The following is a 25,432-nucleotide window of genomic DNA, read 5'->3' as shown; positions in this document are numbered from 1 at the left end:
GGTGTGATATTTACAACTGCTGCAGACACTTATTTCAACTGACAACACTCGCTCTGATACATGACTATGGCACACAGCTCAGTATTTTATGCAAAACGTGGCCTAAGCATCAATATAATAGCTTCTCTTAATGGTAAAGATGCATAAATTACTCAGCTTTGAAAACAATGTGTTCACTGTTGATATTTGTTGTGACCCTTGTGGTTTGCTAAACATCAACCCAGTTTCAGAAAATCTGGGAACGGTGGAAATTGCCTTTGTTCAGATTCAAAACAAAACTGATTATTTCTGAAAAATCACTTGCTAAATGCTCAGCTCTTCCAAACACTCTGCAAGTCTTGAGTTACCAAATGAAAGGAGAAACCTAACAGTTCCCAGGCCCTTTGCTTTCCATCACTTGGCCAGATGGGCTCCAACACAGCCAAGAGCCAAGTAGGTAGGTTGGCATTAATCATGCACATCTGGTGGAACTGCTTAAAAACTCTGAAGAGTCTCCCCGAAATATTTCATCAGCCCTTACAGTTAAGTGTTGAGATTTTTCCTAAGTTTTCGCATTTGATTGGTCAGATCCCGAAAACTAGGCATCCAGTCAATTTACCAGTCACCTTACAGAACACATGTGCACAAACAATGTTTTTGCTGTGTACATAGTGATATTCAGGTATACTGAGACCAAGTATTCTCTCACCTCCCCTCTGCAAGGCATCTCACCTATCACCATTCATTTCTATCTTCTGCTCCATGCAGGTCCCCTTCTGTGACTATCCTTCATATTCTTATCTTCACATTTCTTTACCCAAGAGACTTTGATCCCACAGCATAGCTGGGATTTTTCTTATGTTGAATAAAAAAAAAATAAATCTAGTTCTAATATTCCCTAGTCTGCATTTTCAAGACAGAGGCTTAGTCAAAAATAGAAGGTTTATTAGTGTTTGTTCCTTTTGAATAATGACAGCAGGTGCACAAATATGCACCTTTGCTGTGGATTACTGGATTCAGATCCACAAGGTACTTTAAGGTTTCTATGAAGAATTAGGTGCCTAAGTATCTTTGGAGACCTGATCCCTAGTTCTGAAAATTTGGCTTTCATTCAAGCTACTATAATCCATTAAGTTCCCTTGATATTCTTTTAACAGAATAGACTGCAATAGCACAAATTTAATATCCAATAATATTTCACCACACTCCAGATACTGGGCTAATAAAAGATCAAAACTCTTTTCAGCTCCGTGTTACAGAACAAAAAAAATTACCCACTTTATACCCTTGCAGTTCTACTTCAGAATTTCGAAGGACTGAACAACAGCTCTGAACGTAGCCCTAATTACTTCTACTTTTCACAAAGTTTCATGTTTTACTACCCCAGGCTCCAGGAAAATTATGGAGCCAATTGACCTCTTGGACTTCTTATGCACCTGAGGGCCTGTATGTGACAGCAGGTAGCTCTCCACCAAAGAATCAGTCCTGCATGTACATACTTAAGATGAGAGAGTCAACACTAATGGCAACACACACAGTTTTGACAAAGAACTGTTCTACAACTAGGACTGCACATTCCTATATCTTGTGACTTAGATAATCCCCCCCTAAACAGAATGTCTAAGATTTACAATAAGACATATTTGTTTTCCAGCAGCGATATTTAAATAAGCGGCAAAAAAAGCCACCAAAAGAAAAGCCAACAGACCACAGCATTTATGGCTTTAACTCAGTTTTTAGTAACTTAAGCGTACCACCACTACCTTCCTACGTTCTCCCCATCTCCACTTGAAGCTGGGCCACTGCAGCAAAAGCTCACGTGAAGGTATCTGCCGAGCAGCTGGGGCTCCCCCACTCCTTCAAGAGTTCTGCTTCTCCCTGGGCTGCAGATTCAGACTCCCTCATGCTTATTCTCCCTCCAGTTCCATGACTCTTGCATTTCTAGCAGCACAATGCTTCAAAAGGAAGGGTGGAGGCTGGCCTTAACCTGACCACCCCGTGTGTGCTGGTGGGTATGGCATCTTCCTGGGAACGGGGAGCATTGCATCCAGACCTCCTCAGACAGAGGACAATGTAGACCACAGATTTCTGCACTTCCTAGAAGAATGCTGTCATCCCCATGCTAAAGAAGGGCAGCATTGCCATTGCTATCATGCTCGCTTAGGTGTCTGTTAACACCATTGCCTCATCTCCAAGTGGATGGATGAAGGATACTAATGTGCAATACTGGGTCAGATACCAGAACTCCCGAGAGAGACAAGCGCTCAGACCTTGTCTACTGCATAGCATTTTCTGTCTAGCTGCAGGTGACTCCCCTTTCACCATGCCAACTGCCTGGATCTCTCTCCAGAGTTTCCTCTTTGCTTTCAAGATGTTTACACCTACTCTTGGTGGACTGATTGCCCTGCTGAGGTTAGACGTCTACAGTGCATGAAACACGGTGCCTCATTTACGCGGCCCAGATGTTCCACCACAGTAAACGTAACATCAGAAAAATGAGAACAACTGAACAAGGGAGGCTTACCGGAAAAACGTGGGAAGTCATTTTCTATTGACCATTGTATTGTTACCCTGAATATTAGTCATTTCAGAATGTAACCACAACAGGTTTTCCCATAAATAAATCAAATCTCTTCCCATGATTCTCTTCATCAAAAACTTCCTATTTGAATGACAGTTTTTAATTACTAGATCAAGTTCTGCTTGCATAAAGAGTTTCCATTTCAAAGAAGTATTGCACTGATATGAAAAGTCTCTGTGGAAAAACATCCTTGTCATTGGAAAACGCACAAGTTTTGACTACACTGTGGCTTTCCTAGAGAGACCACGGCACAGCATATAGAACAAACAACTGCATTAGGCTCTTGCCAGATGCATGTACTTGATTTGCTACTGATCCACTACGTCCCTGGGTGAGCCTCAATTTCTGTACGCTTCTGTTGTCCCCTCTGTAAAAACACAGCTTCTAAAAAGCATTTCTCAACCTGAAGAAGGAAGCAGAGAGGAGGGGGAGGAGTGGGCGACGGGGATTTTCCAAGATCCCTCCGGAAGTCTTGGGAGTGGTGCCTCTTGGCTGCCTTAGGCTGCTGCTGGTTGGGCTTGGTGAGCTGCAGATGCAATCTACGTAAAAGGCCCTCACCCTCCAAGGTGAGGATGGGACAGGGAGGCAGTCGTGGTGGTGGTGGGGAAGCTATGTGGAATGAGGGGCCAGTGGAGCAAGCCTGAGCTGAGCTTCTGCCAGGATTTGCCATCACAGAAGAGGCAACTGCAGCATTTATCCCATCCTCCCCTTCTGCTGGGGAGCAGGGTGGCTGCCTGGGCCAAAGAGCTAAAATGGGTACTGTGAGCACCTGACAGGAGGAGTTACAACTTGGGTTCTCAAACTGATGAAGAAAAAGGAATGAGAAAATGTCTTATGAGACTCTGGAGCAGCACAGAGGGAAGAGAAACAAAAAAAAAAAAAAAAAAAAAAAAGAGTTTGAAAACCGCTGGATTATAATTTTATGGTCATATTATTTGATGGTCTGACTTAGCAAGTCTTTCCAACTTTGGTTCCAAAGATTGTATGGATACTTCCCTATCTCACCCAGGTGTTTGAAGTTTAATTAATTAATGTTTGTAAAGAGCGTTACAATTTCCAGATGAAAGGTCCTATGCAAGTGCAATGTAGTATTACTCATTGAGGTGATTGGGTTAGAGAGTATCACGTTACACAATACAGCTCTTCCCTCAATGATTTTAAGCGTTTGAAGTTCTGATAAAATGTGTTTATCACTAAGATAGATATAATGGAAATACTCTTAAGGCGTGACCTGGATTATGAAACCAGAGGTATGGTTTTGGGAATGGAACAAACGAGAATTAAAACAACTCCTGAGGCCAGATTTGTCTACAGTTGTATAAAATGTATTCTGTTCCTTTTTTTCCCTCTTCCAGTAGGCTTTTCTTCTCTTCTAAAATAGAACCGGCTATTACGATGGGTGTGAGCAGACATGCAACAGTTCACGTTCAGTTCCTATTTCCATACTCATCCAACTTGACATTTTCTCATGACTTTCTCAAAACTATTTTCTGTTCTAATTTTTCTTTTTTTTTAAAATGTTTGGATTAACCCTAAAGGTGAACATTTTCTTTTTGGAAAGTTCTGCTTTAACCAGGAATTAAATTGAATTAAATCAAAACCTTGTGGACAACGCCAAACTGGAGATTGCAGTCAATACGTTTAAGACAGCGTTGACATTGAAAGCTATCTAGATCTAGACAGGCTAAAGGAATAGGTCAGCATGAACTTCATAACACTCAACAATGACAGCTGCAAAATCCTGAATCTGGATTGGACTGACCCCCTGCACCAGTTACCAGTTGGGGAGTAACTGTCTGGTCATCAGCTGTGCTGGAAAGGAGGTGAGGTCCTGGTGTTCAGTAAGCTAAACGGGAGTCAAGCAGCGTGCCATGGGTATCAACAGGAGTGCAGATCAAGGCAATTGCTTTCTTCAGCGCTCGTCACATCAGACCTGGAACATGGTGACCAGTTTTGACCCCTCAGTACAAGAAAGATGAGGGTAAATTGGAGCAAGTTCAAAATAGGGACACCAGGGTGGTCAGTGGATGGGAGTACTTGACCTATGAGGAGAGGCTGATGGAGCAGGGCTTGTTCACCCTGGAGAACAGATGGCTTTAGGGGACTTAACAGCAATCTTCCCATAGTTACAAGGAAGTTACTGAGAAGACAGAAGCAGGCTCTTTAGTGAGATACACAATGGGAAAACAAGAAACAATTACCATAAACTGAAGGGAGGCTTCAACTGGATAGAAAGAAAAAAAGATTTCATTGTAGATAATTAAGCATTGGGGCAGGCTGCCCAGAGAGACTGTGGAATCTCCATCTTTCAAGGTTTTCAAGACCCAACTGGAAAAAGCCCTGAGCACCCTGATCTGAAATTACTGCTGACCCTGCTTTGAGCAGAAGGTTAGACTAGAGACCTTCTGAGGTTCCTTTCAATCTGATTCAATGGGAAGCGAGGGAAACCCTAGTTTATGTTCAGGTTATGTATACTTGTTCAGGAGTGGGCTTGGACTTTTGTGATTGACGTAAGAGAGTTGAACAAGTTTGCTCAAAATTTGTTTGAAAAGTAACCACTCATTATTTGTCAAAAGGCAATTGTTAATATTCCAACTACCAGGTTCCATCTTTGTTGTTCTTCTCTCATTTTATAACAAACTTACCATGATAGCAAACAGAAGTTTGGGATGGCTTATGAAGGCATTATTGCACCTAGAGGTCTCAGTTAAAGGAGAAACAAAACCAGGATTTTTAATAATACCAGGTAATGGAAGAACGATGCACTTGAGTTTGTACGTTTTTACTCTTAAAAAAGAATCTACCTCAAGCTGAATTTGTGAATTGCTAAAACACATTATTGACTAACCAAATTTTAAAATACACTGAAAGCTTTCCTTAGCCGAGACTTCTCAATTTTTTTGATAGTTATGTAAACGATTAATTTTCCATGAATGCTGTTTTTAGTGTTAATGACACTCATTAGTAGTCTTCTAGAGAGATATTCTTTTTCCTTGCATTTTTAACACACGTTTTTCTTATTCTTCCAAAATTCTGCTGTATTCCCACTAGGAGTTACATGCCTGAGTAAACCAAGTAATTAAAAGTGTAACAAAAGCACACCTGCCATAACTCTGATCATTCTAAATATGCGATCGTATTTCTGATTTGTCCAGAAACAGAATCGATAATAAGGATGTCAAGAAAACAGGTTTGTTAAGGGGTCACATGTCGGTCAGTTTCCTCCTTTTTTCTGCCCTATGCTTCTCACACTCCTCTCTCCCCCCAAAATTACTGAAATTTGTAAGATGATCAAAATGGAGCAATGTAAAAAGATGAAAAATACTTAAGAGTTACTAATGACTGAGGACTCAAAGGCACATCTTCTTGCAAATCTGTTCCATAATACTCTGAAGAGGTCAAAGACATTAGAAAGAGACTGTATTAGACAATGTATGAATGTAAATGGACTTTTAGGAAACTAGAAATCTTAATAGTGGCTAAACTAAAACAACATAACGTTAAGAATAATGTACAGACTCTAAAAATGCAGTGGAGTAGCTATATAGTTGGTAGTAGTACCAAACAGTTTGGGGAGAAGGGCGATTTCTATGCTTTGTTCCAATGATTTTTGGTAAAAAAAGTAAAAAAAAATAATCTAGTTTTCATTACAACTGCATGATATTAAAGGTAAAACTAAGAAAACATCTTCATGGAAAGAACATTCTGTGCATAACTTGTTAATGGTAGTTAAAGAACCAAAACCCACAGAAATCCCTTTGGACAGGTAACAAACACACACAGCTATTAATTAGGTCACAGTTGTTTCCTTGCAAATCTTTTGTTCACTTCAGTTGTAGAAAACTCCAACATATCCATTAGACCTGTGGGGAGGTATTCACCAGTGAAGAAAATATTTATTTATTATACGTTAAATGCTTGCAATTATATGACTACTTATGGCAGTTCTGCTGGTTTCTCCCTTTGTAAGTAAACTATAATCACTCAGTTCACAATCTATTCTACTCTTCAGAACACCACTCACCTCAGTAGATCTAATTGTTTCATTTTGTGTACTTTAGGCAACCATTGTAACTCAATCACAAATTTTAAAACGTTTTGAGCACCCAGTTAAAAAAAAAAAAGGAAAGAATTAACATGCTTCATTTTCATAAAACAGAAGTTGAAGAAAGTGGTTTTGTGTTTTTTTAAGGCTACTACTGAGAGGGGAAGGGTAATTTCTGCTTGAAGCCCAGTTAAATTTGAATTCCATTCACGAACACGGTTTGCCCACTACTGTCAGTTACTTCATTAACTGGCTGTGAAGAAAATGTTTGCAAAGGGCTCCTGTTCCTACTGCAGAAAATTGCAAAACTGCAGGCTGCACATCATTTCAAGGACACAAACCAGCTTGATATCCTGAGAGCCTAGGGAAGACCATTGCCTTCATGAAAATAATCGGCAAATACTTTCTAATTTCTATGCGCGTGCAATGCACCACGGGGCATAAAAGATGGCAGAGAGGGTATTTCACAGTGGCAGAGTACATCACTGCTCTGTTGGGAACAAAGATGGCAGAGGCTGCTGGATTGGTAGTGCTTCATCTTTTCTGGTTGAACCTTGCTTTAGAAAGCTGGCCATGTTCATTACCTCACCAGTCTAGTTCCACTTCTCCCACCACCACCCGTGCCCCAGGGCAGCTGCTGCCTCCTTACCTCCGTGTCTCCTGCCCCAGAACCTCTACCACTTCCTCCTCACACATCCCACACCACTAACTATTGTCACTGCCGCCCTCAGCCCACCGAGACTGAATTAATAAACCCAACCGAATCCAGCTGACTCTGTCCAGAACCTCTTGGGTGTGTCTTCACAGGCTCCTAGCGCTGGCAGAGTTTATTTGCTCAGGTCTGCTGCTGCGCCTCACCTGCAATGGGTTCATGCCTCGCAGGTTGGAAACCGCAGGGCCAGACAATGTAAGAAGTCTTTTCAGGTCATTACTTCTACAGTTTTCTGAGTTGCCAATCACAGTAACTAGGATAACTAGGTTAACTAGGATAAGTCTAAAGTATGACTTAAACCTCTGCCCACTTTTGGATCAATATTATGGAGAGTTAATAACATTATTCTTCTTCAGAAAAAAAAAACCAAAACAAAAAACAAACATCCGCCCCCCAAAGTAATTTTAAGCAGTTAACTGTCTTACCATAATCCTGTCACTGTCAATAATGGTGTTCAAGCGGTGTGCAATGGTCAGCACTGTGCAGTGAGCAAACTTTTCACGGATCGTCTTTTGAATGAACTCATCTGTTCTGAAACACAGCAAGAGCAATACAGACAAAAATAAAATGTTTGCATGGATAACAATGGCCAGGCATGTTTTATGACTTCACCAAACATGACTATAGCAGGAAATATGCTTATGAAGTCATTACAGTGCTTCTTCCTCTCGTTATATTAGATGACTTGGAGGCATATCATGAAGTATACTCCAAAATCTATCCTCTAATACCTGAGGAGGAAAGAGTTTCTTCTTGCCAGTAGAGCAATAGGTTTCCTTACAGAAGACTGATTTCCCAGGCTTCGATTACAGGAGGACAATTCTGTAGAGTCAGATATTCCTACAGATTTCTACAGCAAGAGTCATTGTTATTTTCTTTCAAGCTTTAGTTTGTGCAAGCAGCAAAGAAAAGTGAAAGCAAATATCCTTCATTGCAAATCAGCTGAAGAATGAACACAAGACAGTCTACAACTAAGGTTCTTGATTTCAACTGCAAAAGGGGATTAAATAAAGGAGGTGGTTGGTAAACTAAACTAGGACTGGAGTAGCTCAAGAACTTGAATACAGAAAGTTGGCATATTCCATAAATCAAAAGTGTTAACTGGAATGCACAACCCAAGGAAAGGGTTAAAAGCTTTCAAGTTAAGAGCCTCAACCTATTACATGAATTAACCACCTAAGAAAAGCGTATCAGGAGGAAACATAATACTTGTAAAGAATGAAAACTAAGCTAAAGCATAGACACTGGAGTGCAGGGTTAAAGTGATAACTATCACAAATAAAGCTGCGAACCATGAAAATGAAATAAAATTATACCGAAAGACACATAAGACACTAAAATGTTCTTTAGCTGTATAAACAAGCATTAAGGCAAAAGAGATGCAATACTCATAAAACTGGAGATTCTTCAAGTAAGTAACTAAACAAGAGAAGCATTGACATCACCTAACTTAGAGCATACCAGTCAGGCTTAAATGTGCAAATCTATGTAGACCTGTCTTTAATCAATGAAAGGGGAAAGGCATGGCTGGAAGGTGAATCGGAGCACCTGAATAAGGCAGCCATCAGGTGATGAATGCCCTCTAGAGGCACCTGAGAGCCCACATTGCACGGGAAGCCTTGGCTCCCAACCTGGGCACAAAGCCAGGCCACGTGAATACTCACATATTGCCCATCAGCCTTCAAAAAAAACAATGAGTGGTGACAATGGAGAAAAGGGTACAGAAACTAAAATTCTCATCCAAGATAGAAGACACAAAACCCCCAAAATATACTGGGGTTAGTTGGACCAGCCTAGAAGTCAGGCACTTGAAGGCGCGGGTCTCATTTCCAGGATTTCTAATAAAACATGAAATTCTACTTTTATATATAATGACTGGAGAATAATAAATGGTATGGTTAAAACAAGACAAAGGAGATATCTGGATAAACTGGTCTATTTAGGCACCCATGTTGGCTTCAACCAGTTGCTTGCAAACTCTTAATTTTTCAAATTGTTAGAAGTAACTGGAGAATCAAATAAAATACAACAAAGATTCATGCAACACGTCTTCCTCTAACAAATTATTATTTTTCAGACAGAAATAGTACTCTACATTGAATCTGTCTGCACATGATAAATATTTGGTATCACTTCATAAATTAAGCAAAAAGAATTGTTCTGATGCCACCACGTCAGGAGGCACCAACAATAAAAAATGGACAAAGACAACTTTGGAAGAACAGGATGACTTAGAGGAAGAGAGTAACCATTAAGTTTCCACAGTAGAAAGCACACGCTCATGCTCTGAAGGACTGAACATAACTGCTGTTACAAACTACGTTTAAGCAATCAGCATGACAAAGGAATAGACAAATCCCTGCTGATGACAGGACATATCATCAGAGAGAAGGAAGACATACAGTTAAGTAAGAGTTCCCATGCACGCTGACTGTCATCTCCATCTGGGGACAGAAACATTTAAGCTCTGTCATGAGCTTAAGAGAACTGGGTTCTAGGCCACAGTCTGAGAAGGCTTGGTCCTTCTGCTCCTACTTCCTAAAAGAAGCTAAAGAACATGGTGGGAAGCAGGTGTTCCTCAACTCCTCCTTTTTGAACCAAGGCCAGTACTCAATCAGGGAAAGAGATGGGAGGAGAAGTCAGGACAGAGCCAGGCTCTTTAGCCCTGTGTGTTAACAGTCTCCTTAAGAAAAGGACGTTGTTCATTATTAATGCCCCACATCAAAGCAATGCCAGTGCTTTCACCCCAGCGTAAACGCACGTATCTTTTTTTGCTACCTTCTCGGCAATGCCTCAATGACCTGACTACTTGTACTTTCAAAAGAAAAAATTCAGGGCCATACATGAAAACACTCTGTGGGGAAGAGTCTTATACAGACAGCAGGATGTGTTCTCTGCAATGGTTAGAATAGCAAAACAGAAACAAAAGGTTCACTACTCTCTAGATTTATGTAAAGAAAGCCTTCTTCTTTCCTTATAGTCAAGCTCAAGGTGAGGTTTCCTGCAGAGCTACTATGGCGCACAGAGAATCATAGCGTGCTCAGGAATTCTGAAAACAACATTTTAAAGGGCTCAAAATGATTTGTAACTCTCAGGTTATTCCTACTGTTATCTGAGGAGAATGTCTCACCCTTGAGCATCCCTGTCCTCTGCATTCATTTATTGTATCTTCCTTTATTAGGTGCATTCCTTATGGCATCACCTCCTTCCTACATTTACAATAGAAACCCTTTCTCATCCTTAGATAGATACTATCAAAGTATTATCTTAAACAGGTATTTCTGGAATATAAGCTTATCCCTAGTAAGAAACTGCTGGCCATATTATGGGTGTGACAAATTTTCTAAAATGAGACTACAAAGTAATCAGAAACAGACCTAATAGCTCCATCTTCAAATATCACAATATGAAATCTCATGCAGACATGTCCACTGATAGGGACTCGACCAGTACCTCTCTAAGGTTCACGGTAGATCTTGGAAGTATAGTTTTTGGGGTGGCAGGCAGACGCACCATCAGTAACCTCCAGAAGAATCTTGGGAAGAAGGTAGGAAAGGCGAGAAAATCTAAAAGACTAAGGAAAGGATCTGTGTACAGAATTCCGGGCTGACAGAGTGTAGAGACTATATCACATGCCAATTAGAGCCATCTACCCTCTAGAAAACTGCCAAAGGAAGTAGCATTATTTCTGTCCTTTTTTCAGGGTGTAAACAGACCCTTTGTGGCACCTACCCACACTGAGAAAGTGGCCAGGCAGGTGCAAAGTGATTCCATCACCCACCTCAGTGGATTAAACCCCATCATCTTTCAGGCATATTAGAAACCAAAGATGCAACCTGAATACCAAAACCAGGGCTGCTGGATGACAAAAGCTCAACCCTAATCTGATTATATGAAAATGCGAACCACAATACTCCCCATCGCAAGGAACAGTACAATAAGAAGGCACAAAATGGTGGTATAGCTGTCCCACTGACACCACGGGTTGAAGATCTAACACCAAGTTTCACAGCAAGCCGAGATCTGGTGTAACCTGAATTAGTTGACTGTGTAAAAAGAAAACTATCTGAAGAGCAAGAATAAATACAACCTGAATGAGAAGCAACCAAGCTGCTGAAAGGAACACTGGATAAGTCATTATCTTCAGTCTAATGTCCTCCTGGGATTGTCCTGGAAGTGTACTCACACTACACAATTCCTGAGAGGGTTTAGGTAATTTCTCCATTAGAGAAACAGTTACAGACAGCAGTTAGATGTAACTAAAGGTGAAACCTTATGAGGTTAAACTGGCCAATGAACTAGACTATGTGCAATGGCTGTTTTTACCAGACTCAATGAACAACCAATGTAAAAATGTGGCAGTGGACTAACTGGTCCCAAAAAGTTTTGTCCTCTATCAGCAGTAAGAATATGAGTTAACACATAATACTATAGCCCGTGTGCAGAAAGCTTAGTAAGTTCACCTTACTCAGTATTTAAAAAAAAGTCTCAGTTACTAAGGATTTTGTCTCAGTGTATCAGCAAAGTGACTACAGAAAGATTTTCAGCCCTTCTGCTCCAGATTTCATACAACTTTCCAGAATGGTTCAACTGCTTTAAAATGACTCCATTCTTCGGGGTGAGAATGCTGGCTTCGGGACCAAGAAGATAAGATCAAATTAAACGTCTGTCAGTCATCACGTAAAACATGCAAGTAGTCTGACTTTGGGCAACCTTCTTTGTGGCAAGCTCCTCCTCTCCCTCACAACAGCACTGACACCCCTGCAGCACACAGAGCAGATGGGAGCTACGAGGAGCCAGGGGGAAAAATACGGGTACGTATGGGAGCTGGAAGATGTAAGGAGGAGGGAGAAGGATGAACCCTGAGTTCTTTCCCTCCACTCCTTTGCTCAGCATCACTCAGCAGCAGACAAGAGTGGCCTAGCTGAGCTGGAGAAACATGGCAGGGAGTCCCTCAGCCCCGGGGAAGGTACACCGCACACCTCTCACCCCGCTGTCCATCCGTTGCCTCATCCCACCTCACCCTTCCTTCTCCTCCGCCCACACCCAAACCCATCTTTCTCATGTTTGCTTCCAGGTTGAACTGGAGAAGGGACACGGTTGCAGCAGTGGTTGAGGCAAAGAGATCGAGAGCCAGCAAAACAAAAAAACCCAAAACAAAATAAAAAAGTATCTCCAGAGGCAGCGGCAGCTGCCCATGGTTTCCTATCCCAGGTGCTTGATATGATGTGTGCTTGCCGCCAGGCTAGAGACAAGGGTGCCAGGTATGGGGGCTGTGCACCAGTAGAGGAGGAGGTTTTCCTCACATGCCAAAAATGCCTCCGTAACTGCTCAGTTAAGCAACCCACATCAGCATTTCCTGATGAGCGTCCTATCAGATTGCACAGCTGAAAATACTTGGCTCTAGTTATAGCAACACATTAAGGAAAAGGTAATAATGACTGTAATGCAAACTGAATTCAAAGAAGAAGTTCCAAGTTATTATTTGTATTGTTATGCCTAGAGTTGATACAAACAAACATTTACCTTATTATAATATATATTGCAGCACACATTAATCAAGATCAATTAAATGGATAGTGCAAGTTGAGAACACACACATGTGAGATGCCAAAATAGGGAGATGAGTAAGATGGTATTAAATTTCCACAGCTATGATTAATCATAGTTAATCTATTAGAGCTCAGCCAAAAATAAACTAATAGTCAAAAAAAAAAAGAAAAAAAAGGAGAGAGAAGCTCTGGGAAGGGAATGCACTTCTCTAAAGGTTTTAGAAATACACTGTCAGCTGAACTGCAAAGCTACCCTAGTGGCACCACTTCTCCCCCAAGAAGATGTTATAAAAATGAGTCACGCCCAGATGACATACAAAATCCTTAATGCATCTGTTTGAGGGACTTGCTGTGTTATTGTCCTCTTTGGACTTTGAGTTCTCCCTCAAGCCATAGTTTGTTGGAACTATATATTCAGCTCAGACTAATTGATGCAGTACGTTTGCAGTATTGTTTCCAAAATATTTCCACCAGCGTTTCAAATGTTTCAAAAATTAACAGTGGGGGTACTTAGCTATTGGAACAATTTAACAAGGGTTGTCATTGAATTTTTTTCTATTGAGGTTGGATGTTCTTCTAGAAGTACACTCTAGTTCAAACAGGAACGAATTCAGGAAAGTTCTGCTGGCCTGAGTTATACAAGACAAAATAATGAATGATAAATGAGTCCCTTCTGCAGCTTTAAACATCTCCAAATCTGTTTTGCAATTCCTGTGGTGTTTAGGACAGCTTACCTTCCCCCCCACCCCACCCCTATTTTATCTGTAACTTATAACACTGGCATCTGAGCCATCTGAAGGGACTGTATCTCATAACCAGAAGTATCTGGTTTTGCTGATAGCCATTTTTCACCTTTCTAGTTTTGGGTTGGGTCTTTTTTTTTGTTTGGTTGGGGTTTTTTCCTTGTTTGGGGGTGTGTGTGTGTGTGTGTGTGTTAATTGATTTTTACTTATTTATTTCTAAGAGATATTTATTCCAGAAATCAACAGAACTCAACTTGTTTCATGGCTATCCTGATGTTGCTGATGTGCATTTCCGAGGAGGTTCTTGTCTTCTTGTCTATGGCTGCAGGACAAATAAATTTTGAACATCAACTTCCCTACTCTATGGAATGCACTGAAACTAGGGATATTTTGAGCGCTTAGTTTATATCATCTACTCTGTAGCCAAAGCTCAACCACCCCATTTTGAACAGACAATTATGATCCTATCATTAAAAACATAAAATAACAATACAAACTACAAGAGATACAAAGCATTTAAGTTCATCTTTACAGTACAGATCATCATATTGTTAGAAAAAAGAGCTCATTTTGACATGAGATTTTGTTTTTACCTTGGGTCCACATTTGCTGTTGCTTCATCAATGATAAGGATCCGATTTTTTTTTAGAACTGCTCTGGCAAGACACACCAGCTGTCTCTGACCAACACTAAAATTAGACCCAGATTCTGCCAGCTGCATCTCCATTTTATTAGGTAGATCTTCCACAACCTCCTTCAGTTGCACCTGTTGACATGTCAACATGTTGTAGGATGAGTAACTCTTTTAAATCAGCTATTGTGTGTCTGATGACACAACAATAAGTATGCAAGGTTTACCTTTTATATTCTGACACAAAATGAGTAAGTGCCAAGTTGGATTACACAGTGTGTCAGTTATTAGAATTCTAAAACCATTAAAGCACATTGTTAAGAATCTATTAATGTTCATTAAAACTAAGATATGAATCAAACCGTAACCAAAGCATCATCCCAAAGGATAATTTTTTCATGAAAGACTTATATAACAATATACGTGTCTACACACACACACGCACAAACACACACATAACAAACATGCATGCAACAGTCTACCTTTTTCTATTGACAGCTATGCCCTTATCAAACCTGATGAAAGCATCTAAAACCTAATGCATACAAGCACTGTAGTGTTATTTGGCTTGTAAATATCAGATGTACATTATTAGATTTAATAAGTCACCTCTTCCAAGGCATTCCACAGCTCCTCATCAGTGTATTCATTGAAAGGATCTAAGTTTTTCCTCATAGTTCCAGTGAATAAAACAGGCTCCTAAAACCCAATAAAATTAGCATTCCATTATAAACACAGATTTTAAATTGCAATAGGTAATTTAATAATAATCACAACTAACCTATATCAACAATAGCACAGAAATACCCAACAACAAGCTATCTTTTATGAAATGCAAAGGAGTACTTCACAATTGCATGCTTAAAGGGTTGGTGGGGAAGGCAAGTGTTCAACCGGTCTGTATGAAGATAATTTACCAAACAGGACAGGTCTGTTTGCAAATTGCTGTACACAGTTATGTCGGTACTCAAACGGGCATTTACATGCCACTGTTTTGATGCCACAAGCTATATATATATTTCCATGAAATCATTGCTATCCTCCTGGTATTGTTAATGAAAACCAGCAACTACCGCTGTCAATGAGCTCACACTCCTAAATTACGTTTGGGCAGTTTTGAAAATTTGTTTTTGAAGTACATAAAGCAGAGAGGAATCAAAGAGCTCACAATGCCTTTCTGGTCTTCCTTCTCTATTTGGTTGGGGTTTTTTTTTTTTCATTTCATACCATAAAAGCCCTTCAATTCACCAGAGCCTAAAAGGAACAGCTTTCGCCATTTCAACACAATGTTTAAACTTATACGCATAGGAATTAATCTATACTGCCACAGCATCAAAGCAAACTGACTTAGAATCGGAGCGCTGCTGGGCAAAGCTCTAACTCAAAACACACCAGGGAGTCAAATCGGTACATTCTCCCATTCAGGTAGCAATGTGGGTTTACCTGTGGTTGAAGCAAGTTTTGTTCTACTTCACTTCCCGGTCAGACCAATAACAGATCATTAATCAAACTGGCACAAATCAATTCACACTGGAAAAGGTAGTGTCTGAGAAGCAGGAAGATGACTTTTTGTCCAGAACTCTTTAAGCAACAGATCAGTACTCACTAATGTGATGTGCCAGACCCGAGAGTCATGCACCAACCTGACTTTAGGGCTAAACCCCTCTTAAAACTACACATAACGACAACAACAAGTCAAAAGCTGTAATAGGGCTAATCATAAACGGAGACTATTCATCATGTTGTCAGTCTTCTTTAAATTGGAGAAATCTTATGCAAAATGCTTTCTTTTTTTCTCCCCTAGGAAATAATGTCTATCTTACATTAGATAACTTCAGCTTACTTCAAGATTAACCTCTGTTGTGACTTAGGTCCCATCTAACCCTAGTGATGCCCAGCTCTAAAGGGCTGCAGCAAATCAGAGCAGAACTTAGACCCTAACCCTTTTATTGTATCTTCATTTCTAAACCACTCTGGAGTGGTATAGAAGGATTAACAAAGACAGAACATGCCACAAGCAATGTAAAAGGACGTATGCATTTCTTGACATAACATGCCAATTTTTTGAAAGTATCTGCTGCATTAGCAACATGTCACTAGAAGCCTGTTGAATGAACAAAAGGATTTAAAAAAAAAACATTAAAAGGTTAAAGAACACTTTTCTTCAAAAACACCTAGAAAGTAATTTGTTCAACAATACATATTTTAATACACTATTTGCTGTGTTTTGAAGGTATTGTTACGTTTATTTTCTTTTCCAATCCTTCTTTATACATTGGCAAAATAAGAGGCTGAATTTATAAAGTGTTCATAACTACTATAAAAGTCTTAACAATAGACATGTACTGCAACAGAAGATAAGGATATTTTTTAATTATCATTTCTGACACAGATTATTATTTAAAATAGTCTGGTTTATGAGAGGAAAGTAATAAGACAAACCTGTAAATAATTGTTGTAAAAATGCTTGCAGTCAGGGAGGCAGACAACATTTGCATAGAAAAGATTTACAAACACAACCTTCACATAGCTCCATCCAAGCAAGCAATTAGAAGCCTAAGCACATTTTTATTTCTCCAGGTAGGTATTTAAACTTACATGTAACAAAACTTCACTCTTGCCTCATCACTCTCTAGGAATGGTTCTGTTTAGCATGTTTTATGTTATAATTTTAATAAGCATCTCTCGCTCTGGTTTCTTAGCTTCCCATATAATTATGAAGATATTTGCTGCAAAATAACTACCTGATGTTACATTATTATTATTTCTATTACTGACACTACTATTAATGCAGTACAGGACAATGCCTATCACTCAGTTTACTACCTTAATCCAACCCCTCCTCCTCTTCTTACTACCACCACTTCTTAGTTTTGTATGGTTTTAGTGGAAACAAGTCTTCCCTTATGTGGAAAAGAAATGCTACCTGCTAGTCTTTGGAAACTTAAAACTCTTTGGCCTTTCCTTTGGAAACTTAAAACCCTTTGGGACTATGATGAAAATCCTATCATATAAACTTGATAAAAGTCACAGAATTCAACTGGTTTAAAATAGTTTTACAACCATGTCAATAGACCAATATATGACAGAAAACCATGTGTAATCAAATACAGTGAACTTTGAGCATCTGCATCACTCAACACGTAGAAACTGTATTTGACCAGCAGTTTTCCTGTCTCAGTACTCTATTTTATTCAACTGGGTTGAATTCTTCCCAATATAGAAATCACCTGCAATAGCTACAGGCAAGGCTTTCAAAAAGCTGTAGACCTTGAATGAACTGATGATCATCTGCTTTCAGGAGAAAAGAATGCTGCACACAAACAAAAAAAGAAGTTAAATCCATGTGAAGTCCTCTTTACATAGAAAAGATGACTATTTCCAGTGAGTACCTCCACTGTGCAATAACAAAGTCTTCAGCATGCAGAAACAAAAGACATCCTGCATTAGGCAACAATCCAACATCCAATTGCTGGGAGAGTACCTTTTTTTTTTTTTTTTTTTATAATAGCATACCTGCTTCTTCTCTCTGACTCCTATTCTTGGGGAGAAAAAAAAAAGCAGGTAGCCAAGAGAAGCTTAGAACTGTTCATTGCCATTCTTATCAGATTCTCAAGTTAAAGAAAGAAATACGCTCTAAATACCACCCTGCCAACAGGCTAGCAAACATTCAGATACCAAGATGGTCTAAGGACTCTAAATACAGCTTCTGTAATAAAATACAGAGATCTGAGAATTAATACTAAACATGGCAAAGAAATTCATTTCCAGCCTACTGTTCTATCTGCTAGAACATCCCAGATGAATTATTTGCCAAAAACATGACTTTGCATTTGCAGCATATGAGCTTTTCCTTCTTCCTCCCTCTCCAGTGGAGAGCAAATGATCACAGAAGAGATCAGAGCTCTCATGGAACACGCCAACCTGCACAGGCTCTGCCTTCAGGAAGTTCTGAAGTTATACATAAGCCTTCTCTAATTCAATGCCTCATCTGAATGTAAGACCGTAGAAGAGATGACCTGTGACCTGCTGGACTTCTTGGAACATCCTTTCCTCTGCTCCAGCACCAGAGATGAGGCTATTCCAAACACTTAGTTTTTTTTTCCCCTGTATTGCAGCCTTTCCTGCATTCAGCTTCTAAACTCACCAAGTTTTTGTTTATGGGTCATAATGACCCACTCTTTTGTCTGTTCCCCTGGTTTCCACCTGTCCAACCTTCTCCAAATAATGGAAAGGCTAGTAGTTCACTTCTAGCTGGCACATTTGTTCTTTCTAGATCTAGCCTCAGTCAGTTTGTACAGGAGTGACTAGGGAGGTGAAAGTTGCCCCTCAAAGTCCCTTACTAGGGAAGCGACAGGCAACGCATCAGGCAGGAATTGCTGCCAAAGGATCAAGTGACTTCAGAGGACTGCTGAAGATTGGTATATGCCTGTCAGATCTTCTCTGCTCTTTCTTAGACTGCAGGAGGACAGCATACTGCTGACACCTACTCACAAGTATTTCAGAGGAATAGGTGGGACAAAACTAGGAAGAAAATGCTCCAGTCCCCAAAGCTGATTCCGTTTATCTTAAAATAATCAAGACCTTACTCAAGAATAACACCTCACTGAAGTTTCTATGTCTACTGCATACAAGGGTGCATGGGGAACATATTCCAGCAAAGCATTTTAAATACTATGGCATTATACTGAAAATGTTTATAGCAGACCAAGTCACTCTCTTACCTGAGGTATAATTGAAATTTTCTTCCGCAAGTCATGGAGTCCTAGCTCTGATGTCAAGTATTTATCAATCCAAATCCTTCCTTCGGGTTCCGCCAAGCGAAAGAGGGCTGCTATCAGAGAGCTTTTCCCAGCTCCGGTTCTTCCCACTATTCCAACCTACAGAGCAAGCCAAGCTTGTACTATTAAACCATGAGCTTTTCAGGATAAATTAATATGTCAAGCAACAGTTTTACGACATCACAGGATTTATAGCAGAACAAGCGCCAAATAAAACTTCTTTATAATTAACATTTTTCTGAGAGGAAAAAAACTCCCCCCAAATCAGTTTGGATTCAGGTGACATTTGGATACCCAGCAATTTCTTGGATCATATTCAAAGGTGAAAGATTTTCCCTCAATGTGTGCTGTTTTATTGTGTAAACACGATAAAGTGGCTCCGCATATAGAGTAATGTGATTCAAGGTTGCTAATTTTTATACTAAGCCTGCTTTGCTGGGTGATGTTAGGCAAATCATTTCAGGCATGCATCTACTTCTCAACCCAAAAAAGGACTCCCATCAAGCACTTCGGGAACAATGTATGAACAGTATTCCCAATTTAAATAAGTGAGACTGATTTTGGTTAGCATGGTTAAGGTGAAGTACTTGAAAGCAGTCAAACTCTAAAAGCCAAAACTAGCAGGATTATAAACTGTATTCATGCTTCAGACAGCTTCAACGGAGAGGACATAAGTATTGAAACTACAAGGCCATGTGGCCAAGCTACAATTCCTTTCCAAACAGAAGAAACAGTGAATAATAAAATCACAGTCGTTCAGGCTTCTATATTTTCCCAAAGAAAAATCAGAAGCTGTATACAATGTAAAAAAATAATGCTTTCAGAAGAAAGAGGTAGAGACAATGTAAAATATGGGATTGCTATCTTTAACGACAAGGGATTAAGGCCTACAAATATTTCATATGAAACCAACACTTGGGAGAAAGTAGGCCCATTAATAAATGAGAGGAGACATAAAATTAGTGGTGATTAAATACTACTTGAACAGCAAACTACTTTTTTTTTTTTTTTAAAAAGTTGTCTTCAGGTAAAGGATTCTTAGAGAAAACAATGTACAGTAATCAATTGTATCACAGAAGGTAATGGGCGTAACCCTCTACACAGATCTGATCTGGCAGGTTTTTTTATTTCCTGCACTCAGTTCTAATCGCTACATTTCCAGAAAGAAATCAACACACTGGAAAGAGTTCAGAGAAGTGCAATATAAAATTAATATGGGTTGGAGATACTTATTTGATGAGGAAGGATTTACAAGGATTAAACATGTACAATATAGCCTGGTGAACTGATTGGGGTGCAGAAAGGAGGAAGAAACATGAAAACCTTCATGAGTATACGTACAGACACCAGAGGGCAATTACCCACTGCCTGAGACTCAGATGTATACAGTTATGACTGCTGGAATTAAATTAAGCACAGGACACATTACATTGAAGAACAAGGAGAAACTTTCTTCTAACAGTCAGAGACACTAAGCTCAGACAAAGCAGCAGTGCCCACATTTGATCACAAATACACAAAACACTAAAAAAGTATACTGCAAGGAGCAACTTACGCTTCATAATCTAAAAGGTATTTTCTACTTCTATTTTCTGATTCAACAGTTCCATCCAACAATTCATTATTGTACCATTGTACATAAACCAATTAACATTTATACAGTGCTTATTATTAAAGATACAGCCTAATTAAGCAAATCTGTTACAAAAAAATGATAAAACATCTAGTATTCTAAATTATATCAGTGAAACAAAGGAAAAATATTTCTGAACAGTTATACTACAGCTCAGAAAGAAAATGCTGAATGGAGAACACAGACACCCAGAGTTGTGAAAACAAAAGTTCAATTGTTTCTCTGTAAATGTCAGTGATATAAAGTACTGTATTAAGGATATAAAGAAAAATACATAAAAAATTACATTGATACTTAAAATAAAAATGCAGCTGCTCTGCATATTGTCAAAATCCCACTTTCAGTTTGGCATCAAATGAAAGGACTACGCTCTTCAGTATTTAGAGGAATCTATTTGTATTTTTGGTCCAATTGACTACAGGCTGCTGAAAATTTACATGAATTTGAAACAGCTCTCGGCATACACTTTTTTTTTTTTTTTTTTTTAATGCATTGTATTCTTCAGAGACCCGTGTTCATAGCCAGTGCAAATACAGTGAAGGTCTGCAAATGCAAGTCCCAGCCACCTAACAGGAATCACATGGCCCAATGTAAGCCATGTGCGTACGCAGGAGTACACCTGCTATGCTGGGCTCATCATTACTCAAGCGTCACTTGTACTTCAAAGTCGAGCTGCACAAAAAATGAGAGCGAGATTTACAGCACGTCAACTACTCCACTGAAACTGCCCGTGTCTTTGTTATCCCTCGGGCAACCTCCCTTTCGTGCTACGCTGCGAGAGTATTTACGCGAACAGCTGCCACGCCGTAAATCTAGACCCTCGCCCTCCTAACTTTTTCATGTAGCCATTCCCTCAGATTTAGGATCTGTCAGGACAAGGTGCATTTAGCAATGCATTAGTCAATAAGCATTCGTCAGCACCCTAAAACAAAGGTAGTGGTGTTTAAAACCCAAGGCTGCACATGCTAACCTCCTCCTGCTGCAGCTCCAGTAGCTGAAGAGGTTAATCACACACAGCCAGCTGCTGGCAGAGCTCCCTCCTGACGTGAGCACTCCGCGGTCTGTCTGGCAGACTAGGCTACGTTAGCAAAAATGGTTAAAACGGAGGGTCCTTCCTACTGCTTCAACTGTAGGGAAATACTGAACGGCGAGACAAGCAGATCGCAAGAGAACCTAACCCACCAGTGACCTGCTCGTAATCGTGTCCTCCGTTCTCACTGTACCTACACCTTCCCAAACTGAGTGTTGGGGTGGCTACAGGAAAAACACAAGCACGGCAGAACTTTAAGCTCGTTTATCCTGCCAGTGGCACTGCGGCCACCAGAAGTCTGTATGAGCCAGGGCTCTGAACAGACATAAGAGCTCTCACTGACAGCCACATGGGCAGAATCCCTAGCGGATCTGGAAACCTGGTTCTGAAGGGACACTTCTCCATAATTAAAACCAACATAAGGAGCACGGATGCTTGGGAGATTTATTTCACACAGTGGCAGTCTACTGCAGTATTGTGCAAAACATCATAGAAAACAAACACGAAGTTCTTGGCAATAGTTTCAAGCTGAGCAAATTCACTTCAGGATGACAAAACCACAGCATAACCACTCAGCAAAAATAAATACCCCCAGTCATCCCTCTCCCTCCTGCCCTCACCAAGGATTGAGTCATACATTGCTAGTATCTCTTGCTTCCGTTTTTTATTTTATTTTATTTCTGTCTCTAAGAAATGTAAATCATCTTGTCCGCTATTACATTGGAGTGATATATAACAGCTAGAGAGATGGCCCATAGGCAAGAAAAGTAGAGAGTAGATAAACATCCCTTTTGCTCTTCTTCTTAAACATCATTTTTAACTCACCCATACCTAATTCCATGAGATCATCTCCATGCAGCAAAGTTGGGTTGAATTCTTGTAACACACACATTATTAAAAAGGTCCACTTGAGGAACGAAACAGGTTTGGGACTGAATGGAAAAGCATGTTACAAATGAGGCCATGGCAATGACTGTAGAGAGTTGAACCAGCCTCCTAGGGAAGATATCCTAATCAAAAAAGTACATGTGCATTTGAAATGTAGCAAAGCACGAATTAACACTGCAGGGCTCTAATTTAATTTTGTCTGTGGGGGAGACGTTCCCTGCAGCACTCTTTCAATTGGGATAGTGTCAAAATTGGGGAAGAAGAGTCAAATTTGCAGAGGAGGAAGAGTTTTATTTCTATGTTTCTTTTGGCTACCAATCTAATTAACAGCAACAGTTAATTGGATTGGTAGCCGAAAGGAACTGAAATAAAATTCCCAATTCTAAAGTCATTCATCTGATTTGTGTTTCTTTTTTTCTCTCTTCCATTCAGGGCTCTGTGCAAGAGCGTGTACATTATTTTCAATTGTCTCTGCTCACCTTGTCTGTTGACATCCTTCGTCCCATTTATGTTCCCTCTATTGAATCCCCAACTTCCTAATGCAGCTCCATTTGCTTTGGATTTGAACTAACATTTTGGGCTTAGTTGGTATTTTGAATGTCTGCCACTTTCTGATGAAACCCAAATTTTATCAGAAAACTATCAAATATGTTTAACCCTTTGTTTTGACAGACAGAAATGTCATGTTCCCAGATGCATTTACGCTACACTTACAGGAAATAAACAGGCTCCAAATTTTGTTATTAAATACAACTAAGGCTTATATTTTAAAAGAACTATTACTAATTTCCTAACATCCATGTATCTTATAATGTATTTTTATCACACAGCTTCTTGCCAACTTATCATTTTTGCTTAATTTCTGTGAATGGCCTAAGACAGCTGTATACATACCTTTTCTTTTGGTTTAATTAAAACAGACAAATGTCTTAACACCAAAGGTCCATCTAGACTGTAAGTGAAGTTAACGTTTTCAAATGCTATCATTCCTTGGCTTGGCCATTCAGGTGGTGGATGCTTGTTGGTCTCCCAAGGAGCTTCTTTTTCAAGTTCTGTGTATTCCATTACTCTTTCTACTGATATCATCTAAGGGCAGGAAAGATGACATATATACACAAATTTCAGCTTCTTGCATATATTGCAAATATTGCACACATATATATAGGTGTGTGTGTATTTTTACTGTAAAGATTCAATGCAAATTTTCCCAGTTTTTCTTTTAAGCACAGATAAGAGTATTTGTTACCATCCTATGCTTACTTTATACAACTGAAAAAGTAGAAATACATCTCATGTCCTACTACAGACCCAAATCTATCATGATACATAAATCCATACATAAGCATTCATTTCTAATCAGTGGGATTAATTACAAATCTAAGTATGTGCATAAGTATTAAGAAATTTAAGCTATGAGAGTTGTCTGTCAGTCTTGGCTAAGATAACACCATTTCATTGTGTGTTGGGAAGACAAAGCTAGAAATGAAACTGCCATATGAGCTACAGGCAGACGTATGATAGCTACTAGCATCGAGTTACTGGCTTCATCATCCCTTTTTTTTGTCCTCATCATCACCGCTCTGCTCACCCCCAGCAAATCTTTTAAATATGTTTGTCACAAGCAACTCCACAATCCAAGATAGCTGTCACCATATTATTAGTGACTTCTATGCAATAAAACTTGTTTTCCTATGTATTTTATGCCAGATAGGAAAGAAACCGCAATATTTGCTGATGGCTCTAATCTTATGGGAAGGAGGAGAAAAAGAAGTTGAGCTATCTAGACACTTTTTTCCCCCTAGTCAAAAATATCTGTTTAGGCTCTGGTGTGCATCCTCACCCATACGTTTTCTCAATACAATTAACTGTATTAATGTTATCCACTCACAGATGGATTCTGAAAAAAACCAACCCAACCATCATAGAGATATCCAGTAGGCTTATCTTGCCTGGAGTGGCTTTAAGGGCAGAGGTCACCAGGCAGCAAGTTCTCTGAGCTCATTGCCACCTACCCTTTCTCCTTTACAAAATAAGCTCCAGGGAAAAGCATACAAAGAAGGAAGGACAGAGTAGAACAGAGAGGAAATGTTCTTGCCTCCCCCAGATGTAGTCAGCCTTTAATAACAAGGGATTTTTGGTGGATGTCCACCTGCCAAAGAAGTTGATGCTAATCATAGCTCCACAAAATGATCAGCATTCCACAACAAAGCCAGCTTAGTGAATGGCAAGCCTTTCTCCTCCAAAGTATTTCTAAATCACAGCCTCCGAGAAAGTAACTCACTACATAAGAGTCCCACAGATTCACGCTTCCAAAACTTCCCAACTGGTATGAAAAAGCTTAAAGCTTTCTTCCTGTTTCTCACCAAAGTCTGTCACCCCTAGTTTATTCATGTTTGAAACATGCTCTGAAGAAGCAACATGCTAGACAAAGAAATACAAATCTAACATTATTATTATTATCTGTTATTAAACATGGCTTTGTGGCTTCTACAAAAGGACTACATGTAATTCCTAGACAATGGTCAGCAAATCACATTTACAAGTAACTTCAGTTGTCAACAGGACACAAAAATCCCCAGGTTCATGCTCAGCAGGTTCTTTTTATAGTCTTTTTTCTTAATATATTAATTTAAGAAGGTAAATAGCCAAACTAGAACATGCTAGTGAATACTGTAAATTGGTGGAAGGGATTTTACTTTATATATTTTGGAAAACACACAATCCTCTCAGCTGAATATAAACAAATACTTTCAAATATTTGTTAACTTACAACAAATTAAGAAGAAGATAAAGCTTTACAACAAATTAACAGGACCCTAAAAATGCCATGAGGGATATAAATCAAATTTTTAAATGC

General features: G+C 39.5%; 1 protein-coding gene across 5 annotated transcripts in view; it reads right to left on the bottom strand.

Annotated features, from left to right (window-relative positions):
- ABCC4 (ATP binding cassette subfamily C member 4) overlaps positions 1-25,432 on the bottom strand; it is a 152,447-nt gene that overhangs the window by 16,804 nt on the left and 110,211 nt on the right. For 2 of the 5 annotated variants that reach the window (XM_049815799.1, XM_049815800.1), the window contains 5 exons: positions 23,470-23,661; positions 18,968-19,123; positions 14,853-14,942; positions 14,206-14,378; positions 7,743-7,848 (listed from right to left, as the gene is read on the bottom strand). In XM_049815799.1, the coding sequence (XP_049671756.1) occupies positions 7,743-7,848; positions 14,206-14,378; positions 14,853-14,942; positions 18,968-19,123; positions 23,470-23,661 (717 nt within the window). Of the gene's footprint in view, positions 1-7,742; positions 7,849-14,205; positions 14,379-14,852; positions 14,943-18,967; positions 19,124-22,518; positions 22,698-23,469; positions 23,662-25,432 lie in introns of those variants that run through there. The other 3 variants (XM_049815803.1, XM_049815801.1, XM_049815804.1) reach the window with 3 other exon arrangements.

The sequence above is a fragment of the Accipiter gentilis genome, chromosome 13 (genome assembly GCF_929443795.1).
Source record: "Accipiter gentilis chromosome 13, bAccGen1.1, whole genome shotgun sequence".
In the NCBI taxonomy this organism is placed as follows: domain Eukaryota; kingdom Metazoa; phylum Chordata; class Aves; order Accipitriformes; family Accipitridae; genus Astur; species Astur gentilis.
Note: the sequence above shows the minus strand (reverse complement) of the source record. Positions and strands in the feature narration are given on the sequence as shown.